Source organism: Vigna unguiculata, chromosome 5 (assembly GCF_004118075.2).
Source record: "Vigna unguiculata cultivar IT97K-499-35 chromosome 5, ASM411807v1, whole genome shotgun sequence".
In the NCBI taxonomy this organism is placed as follows: domain Eukaryota; kingdom Viridiplantae; phylum Streptophyta; class Magnoliopsida; order Fabales; family Fabaceae; genus Vigna; species Vigna unguiculata.
In genome coordinates, this window is record NC_040283.1 from 45,772,833 (window position 1) to 45,781,108 (window position 8,276).

The window sequence follows — 8,276 nt, forward strand, 5'->3', positions numbered from 1 at the left end:
TTTTCTTATTTATGATTTTTTCAGTATATTATCCAAACAATTTAGTTACTGGTATTATCTATAACAATATATAAATAGATTTATTTTTTTGTCCACATTTTAAAATATCAATTTTATTCTTTAAATATAATAATTTTAAAATATCAAAGTTTAGGAGCTGAAAAAGAAAGGAAACAAGAGGAGGGATCAACTTACGTGGTAGAAGGAGGCTTTAACGGTTGGAATCGAGAAACTTGTGCAAGCCCCAGTAGAACTGCTGCTCAAGAGTTGGAGGGAGAAGAGGGAACTGTTTTTTGTAAAGGTGACAGAATGGAGAATAAGTGGTTGTGAGAGGGGTCTTGAGGGTCCAAAGTGGGTTGATCCTTAGGCCCTCGAAAAGGTCAGACTCAACCCCTTACAGAACAAGATGTAAAAAGAAAATGGATCTCACATCTTAAACTTTTCGGATTGAAGGATATATTTGGAAGAGTGAATTTAAATAAATTTGAGGATGAAAATATAATTGTTTAGATTAAAAAGAATATGATATAATTTTAATGGATTTGAGAATTTGTGTATGATATTATAATATTATAAATTAAAAAAATAATTTAATTAATAAAATTAGATAATTATTATTTATATTATTTATTTTATTATTATTTATATTATTATTACTACTACTATTTATTAATTTATTTACTTACTATTATTATTTTAATAATAGATAATATTTTATAATTTTTATTATAATCACTACTAAAAAAACTCATATTTCATGCAAATTTTGTTTTGGAATTTTTTTTGTAGGAAATATTTATAAATTTTGTTGTGAAAAAAAATTTGCAATAAATTGCTACCAATTTTCTTGCAAAATATTTTGTATAAAATACTTTTCGTAACAAATTTTGTAGGACATACTTGCAAATTTTATAATTTCGTAGGAAATGATTACCCACGAAGAAATTACCTACCAATTAAAATTCTTAGAAAAAACGGTAGAAAAAAGTATTTTCTTGCAAATTTTCTTAACAAATTTGTAAGAAAAATTTCATGTAATATCAAAATTTCTAGTAGTAAATTTATTATTTTATTATAAGAGTATATGTACTTATTTTAAGTCCAGTTTTTTTTTCTCGGTTCTTTCTTTATATATCTTCGCGTATGCGAAAAAAGATTTCAGAAAAATCTTATTTAGTAGAATATACGTTTGTATCTTGAAATTCTAATTTTCTTTCTTAAATAAGCACACGTGTTTTTCATAGCTGGAATCAAACACAACACTTGTGCAAAATATTAATATGTTGAATTCTTTGATAGGCCTAATATTTATATAATATTTATATGTTGAATGGAATAGTTAGGACGAACCATATTAAGATTGATTCTTATATGTTAAAATGAATAGTTAATTCACCTTATTATCTCTTTGTATTTTAGGATTTTATTATGATTGAGAAGATAATATGTAGTTGGTGCGTTATACTAAAACTATATATTTTGGAGTGTTATATTGTTTCAATTTCTTTTAGAAAAACTAACAAATATAATATTTTTTTTTACTTTAATAAAATATTTATAGAAATTTCTATTTTACCCTAAGATAAGAGTACAAATAATAAAAATGTAATTAATATTTTTCTACCACACTTAACAAAGGAAAGAATGAAAATTAAATAAGCTTCGCTACATTAATAAAACACAGAGACACACTTTATTGAATATTAATATGAAATAGGTTGCATTACATTAAAGAAACTATATAAAGGATAATAATAGAGTGTGTAATAGGAAATATAATATTAGAATCCCTGAAGTTTAATCTTTTCGAAGAAAATTTTGGAACCATTTTGCAGATTGTTTGGCATGCCGCTTCAAACCATTTTTGTAATCCACAAAGTTTAGTCCAAATCGCACTTGATAACCATCTTTCCATTCAAAATTGTCCAACAACGACCATGCAAAATACCCTTTTACCTTTATGCCATCCCTGATAGAAAAAAAAGAATAACTTTAAATTAGCTTAATTTAACAAAAATAAATATTAAAGTGTGAAAAAAATGATGTATTATTATTATACCTGGTTGCTGAGAGTATATAATAAAGATGACGATAATAATAATCAATTCTATAAGTATCTTGAAGCATTTCTTTAACCGAGAGTGTTGGATCAGTGTTAATATCACCCATGCCTAAAAATAAAAAGTAATGTACATTAAAATGTTAGAACAAAAATTACATATAAAGGTACAAACTTTATATTTTGAATAATTTAGTGTAAATATTATTCACTTTAAAATATATTTTGAAGATAATAAAAATGAATTTTGGTATAATTACCATTTTCTGTGATGTAGATGGAAGGACTATTGTAGGTTGTATTGGTATAAAGCAACAATTTTCTAATTCCTTTGGGGTAGATAAATAACCAACTCGGACCAAACTGCAACATTAATTACAAATAAAGTTATAGAAAAACCAATAACTAATAACACTATGTTTCTACAATTTGACATGACCAAATATACATACCTGTGGACCAATAGAAACTCCGTTGCGAACAGCTGAAAAATGGAAACAAAAGCAAAATGTGATTTTCATAGACTTAACATTTATAACTTAAATATATAATTGATAGATAAAAATTAGGTTTACTCACTTAATTGATTGGCATTAGCATCTGTTGTATAACTAGGTTTGTTGGCTTTGGATGCATCGGCAACATAGTAAGTGGTGTAATAGTTCAGTCCAAGAAAATCATATGAACCAGCAACAAGTTTTGCTTCATGTTTTGAAAACTTGGGCAACCTTTTACCAACTAAAGAACGCATGCTCTTTGGGTATCTTCCTGATGTCAATGGCTCCATGTACCTTAATCATTGTTACATACGAAAATATCAAATTTGAGAATGTCTGAAAACAAAAGACATAATATTGTCTTCAATATTAGTGTGTGTTCTGATGCAGAGTTAAGCACTTACCATCCAAACATGAAGTCAAGTGCTCTTATGGCTGCGTCTTTATCTGCTTGACTATTTGAATATGGTTCAAACCAATGAGAAATAAGTGTTATGCCGATGACTCCTTTCTGAGTATTCTGCATGAAGTGTTTTGAATGTTAAATACGCAAAAGAGTTGTACCAGAGAGTACTTGAACTCTCGCAATAATGTGGAATTCTAATAAAATGTGAAGAATTAATAGCTTTGGTGAAGGCAAAAAAAAAAACCTGAAATTTTTTCTTGTAGACGTGTACGGCGGCTGCATGAGCAAGTAGTAGATTATGTGAAGCTATATAAGGTTCTGTTCCTGAGTCACCACCAACACAAGTTGAATCGACCCATTTAGAACATCGACATGGTGGAAAGCTCCCAAGTGCATAACCATTATTAGTATAAGACCATGGCTCATTCAGAGTAATCCAGTATTTCACCCTGTTTCCAAAGTGCTTGAAACAAATTTCTGCATAGTCTCGAAAATCATCTCTGAAAAATCAAGAATACAACAAAATCATTATTTTAAATATCATATATATCATAAAATTTAGCAGATTTTTTGTAATTATGCTACTACTGGTTTTTGAATAGAAATGATTTTTTGTATAACTTACACGACGCGACGACTTAAGAAACCTCCGTATTCTTCTTCCAGAGTTTGGGGAAGATCCCAGTGAAAAAGTGTCACATATGGTTCTATACCTGCAACATTAATATTTATGTTTTGTCACTTACCATAAAATGTAAACTTTAATTAATAAGAAACAAAAGAGTAAAACAAGAATGTTGACCGTTGGCCAGCAAATTATCGATAAGGTTGTTGTAATATCTGATTCCTTCTGGGTTTACACCTCCACTCAGTTTTCCATCTATATATGAACAACAAAGAAGATCGAAATTGTTAATGTGAAAGATCCAACTACAATAATTTCAAAAATGTAAATTGTGGATGAACTTTGATCAATCTCACTTGGTAGGATTCTAGACCAAGAGATGGAGAGTCTGTATGCATCCAGATTCATATCCTTCATTATCTGAACATCTTCCTGTTATATAATAAACATAAAACAACATCCAAAAATTTAATTAATTATTTTTGGGAAACAAACTTCGTTAATCCTTTGTTCTAAATATCATCACTAAAATTTGAGCTTTACCTTGTAACGATGATACTGGTCGATGGCTACATCTCCATTATCTTCACCGCTTATCTGATCTGCAAGTATTACACATTTATTAGCATACTATTATCAACTATTTTTAAGTTTAAAAAGTACAACCCAATGACATCATATTAGAGATTAAAAAACACAGCCAAAAATAAAAGAAAAACCTGGATATGTGTGAGTGTATGCATCCCATATACTTGGTTTTCTTCCTCCTTCGTTTGCTGCACCTTCGTACTATACACGTAGATACGATGAAGAAACATAAGAAAACAATGCAAGGTTAGGTTGAAATGCGAAGGGTTTTTCGATAAGAATAAGAAAAACATTTACCTGGTAAGCCGAGGATGCTGTCCCGAAAACGAAGCCTGTGGGAAAACTGCTTCGATTCAGAGAAAGAGTTTCGACAACAGATGACTGGTGTTGCGCAAAACCAATCGTTGAGAGTGTGGTAAGAGCGAAGAACAACAACAGAATGAACCCTCTACGTGCCATCTTCAGTGATGAACACTGTTTCTGCTTAATGCAAAATGCTACGTGTTAACGTTTTATATAATGCTCAAAAACTTTGTAAGTATTATAAACACATAGATGATACATATGTTTCAATAAATAGTGACGGATGAGAGTGGATAAGAATGAGGTATCAGATTTTCTAAATGCAATAAAATAAAATTATTTATAAGTCTTTGTATTTCTTTCTGATTTTAGTGTGTAGATTTTTGCCGATCTGTCTAGAGAGTTAAGTTCTTCTTTTCATATTATGATCGTGTTTCTTATTTTGTCTTCATGCATTGTATGATTGAACATTTATGTATATATTTTTCTTTTGTGTGAATCAAAATTTTTCTTCGATTTAAATGTTTACTGTAGTTTATTTTAATTTAATTTCACTACAAATAAATAATATTTAATTTAGTTCAACTTATATAAAAGTTATCATCTAAAAGAATCTCATACTATTTTAAAATATAATCTCATATAATCTAAATATTATTTTGAAATATAAAAACACAACTTTATAATTACAAAATTTAATTCTTAAATTTAAATCAAACACCTAAATTACTATATATATATATATATATATATATATATATATATTTTAATATAAAATATAAAAACACAGAGAAAATAAGTCTACACTACATGGAAAATTTAAGTTAAAATCTACTTCTGCTTAAATTAAAATAAATAAATAAAATCATATTGCGATAATCTTTTCTATTGAAAGAGTTATAAAAACACTGAAATCATAATAAATGTAACAATTTCTTAATAAAAGATAAATAAACTTAGAAAGGTAACTTTCTAAAATTAGCTTCATCATCTCAGTGCAAAAATCAGAGATATAGATATGAGATATGTGATTCTGAATAAAAGAGAAAAAAGTGCGATCCTGATAAGACACTAGTCGCTGCCATTGTGGCAAATGCTCAATTCAACACAAAAAGTCTAATTAATTTCTTTTTGTCGTTTTCTGAGAATTTTTGGCACTTATAAGTATTCTATACAACAATAAATCGTGTATACATTGGATTGGATTGCATTCAATGATAGATTTGAACTGCTACAGAAAATGAGAGAGAATGATTTTTTGACATTGGATTTTAAAGCGAGATGAGACATTAACAAAATATTAACGATTAATAATTATTATAATTATCAATAAAAAAAATAGTTGAAATTGATTTTCTTCTAACCTGATAACTTGGAGCAGAAAGAACAGACTTTGATCTTCACGACGTGAACACCAAGAGTTAATGATGAAGAGCACCAAATAAAGGTTGTGTAAGCTGAAGTGAGTGAGGATTAATGTAGTATTAGTGTATATTTATAGGTTTTTGATGTGTAGAATAAAAGATAGTAGATAGAAAAATATATAACTTGCAGATATTCAATTCAGTTGGGTAATCTGATATTGATTGCTTATATCAGATATATTATCCTTTAAACAATTTTTTTATTTTATCTTTTCACAACGTTTTAAAAATTAAAATATTATTTATCTATACAAAGAGGATTTTTATATTTAAACTCGATATTTATTTTTTAATTTTTCTTTAAAATTAAAATAATTATTTTATCAATTTAATTATTTAAGTGGACTCTTTTTTTTTTTTTAAATTTAACCCTTTTTTTAGCTTAACTATTTTTTAATTAAAAATTTACGAATCAAATAAATAAAAATTATTTAAAATAAAATAATAAAATAATATATATATATATATATATATAATTTCATAATTATAATAATAACAATAATTTTATTATTCTAAATTAAAGGTAAACACACATGTAACATATTATCACTAATATATAATAATAAATTTTGTTAGAATAAATTATTAAAATAAATATTATTTTAAGACTTATTGTTATTAATAAAATTATTTTTAAAATTAACTAAAATAAAAAATAAAAATTAATGAAATTTAAAATTTTAAAATTTTAAAATTGTACAATAATAAAATTATAAGTCTATCAGACTATAATATTTTAAGATCATAAACTTACAATACTATAATATTATAAATTTACAAGATTATGAAATTATTAAATATTAAAACATTATAAGATTATTAAATTATTTAAAATTATAAAATTATAAAATTATAGAATCTTAATATTATAAAATGATAGATAATACGATTAAGATTATAAGATTATAGAAAAGTTTTAAAATCATAAGATTTTAAATTTTAAAATCTTAACAATGTTTATAGACTTTTTATCTCCAGAATAAGGATAGTTGATAAGAAAGATATATATTCAATTCAGTTGTGTAATAGTTGACTGATATTGATTGCTTATCATATATATATATATATATATATATATATATATATATTAAAAAAAATTTCTCATAGATTTAATTTTCAACATGATTATTTAATAAATTAATTACTTTATCACTTATTTTAAAAATCAAAATTTTAAGTAAAATGTTATATTAAAGTTTATTTATTGTTTCCTTAATAATAAACCACTCTTGTGAATCATCTTCTTTAATAATAAAATTTTGATACTTACAATATTGATTCTAAAGTTTTCATTTTTAATTTCTTTTTTATATTGACATTTATTTTCTAATTTTATCTTTTAAATAATTATTTACTTATATAAAAAAATATTTTTTTAGTGTCAATATTTAATATTTAATTTTATCTTTTAAATTAATTTTTTAAGTTAAAATAACTATTTTATCAGTTTTATTGTTTAAGTGACAATTTTTTAATTTTAATCATTTTTTCGTTTGATAATTTTTTGAACTTAACTACTTTTTTAATTAAATAGTTATCTATAAAATAAATCAAAAAATTATTTGAAGTAAAATTATAAAAATTATTTATATCTAATTTATAACCATAACAATAACTTTATTATCCTAACAAAAAGTCAATATACATATCTATGTAATGTATATGTTTTCACTATTATATAAATTTAAATGTTGTTATATAATATTTTATTGAAAGAAGCTATTAAGATAAATAATTCTTTTTAGGATTTGTTTAATTAATAAAATTATATTTAAAATTATTTAAAATAAAAAGTAAATAAAATTATAAAATATAAGATTATCAACTTATAACTTATAATACTATAAGATCATACGATTATAAAATTATAAAAATAACATCGTAAAAAAATTATAATATTACATGATTAAACAATTATAAGATTTTAAAATTTTCAAATCTTATAATGTTATAATTATATAATTTAAAGGTTTTAATTTAAATTTTTTTAACTTTTGTTAAGATTATTCAATTTGATCTTTCAAGCATTATAGCTTCGTCCAGCAGCCATCATTAGGAACAACCACCACATTTCCGAGATATTGTCCGTTTTGGAGCATTTTAGCTCCGTCACGGTTTTGTCCTTAAAAGGCACTTCGGAGGGTGGAGGGTGGAGGGAGGTAAGAGTATTTAAACTTTGCTTGACCTCGACTTCTAAGCGATGTGGGACTTATTGGGTGTACCGAAACAAGTCCCCAGTCGAGGGCAAAGGAAGTTGAAGGGGAGTTGTCGGGCCCCACGGTGGGCGCCAATGTTCCAATTCCGACCCAAGTTCATCCGACAGCCATCGTTAGGAACAACCACCACGTTCCCGAGGTATTGTCCGCTTTGGAGC

The 8,276-nt window shown here is 25.6% G+C and overlaps 1 protein-coding gene across 1 annotated transcript; it reads right to left on the minus strand.

The window, feature by feature from the left end:
• Window positions 1-1,704: 1,704 nt before the first annotated feature.
• On the minus strand, window positions 1,705-4,634 carry LOC114184779 (beta-glucosidase 24-like). Its single transcript, XM_028072090.1, has 13 exons — window positions 4,473-4,634; window positions 4,286-4,376; window positions 4,131-4,189; window positions 3,944-4,019; window positions 3,765-3,842; window positions 3,588-3,675; window positions 3,207-3,462; window positions 2,961-3,076; window positions 2,639-2,850; window positions 2,512-2,543; window positions 2,320-2,422; window positions 2,060-2,171; window positions 1,705-1,969 (listed from the first exon to the last, which is right to left on the minus strand). Exons 1-13 carry the CDS (start codon window positions 4,632-4,634, stop codon window positions 1,798-1,800), a joined length of 1,557 nt encoding a protein of 518 aa, XP_027927891.1. The 3' UTR covers window positions 1,705-1,797.
• Window positions 4,635-8,276: the final 3,642 nt, after the last annotated feature.

Coding starts and splice junctions, on each gene's coding strand:
- LOC114184779 (XM_028072090.1), bottom strand. CDS start 4,634: ATGGCACGTAGAGGGTTCATTCTGTTGTTGTTCTTCGCTCTTACCACA. Junction 3,843..3,943: donor TTGGTCTAGAATCCTACCAA/GTGAGATTGATC, acceptor GTTCATATATAG/ATGGAAAACTGAGTGGAGGT. Junction 1,970..2,059: donor TATATACTCTCAGCAACCAG/GTATAATAATAA, acceptor TTTTTCTATCAG/GGATGGCATAAAGGTAAAAG.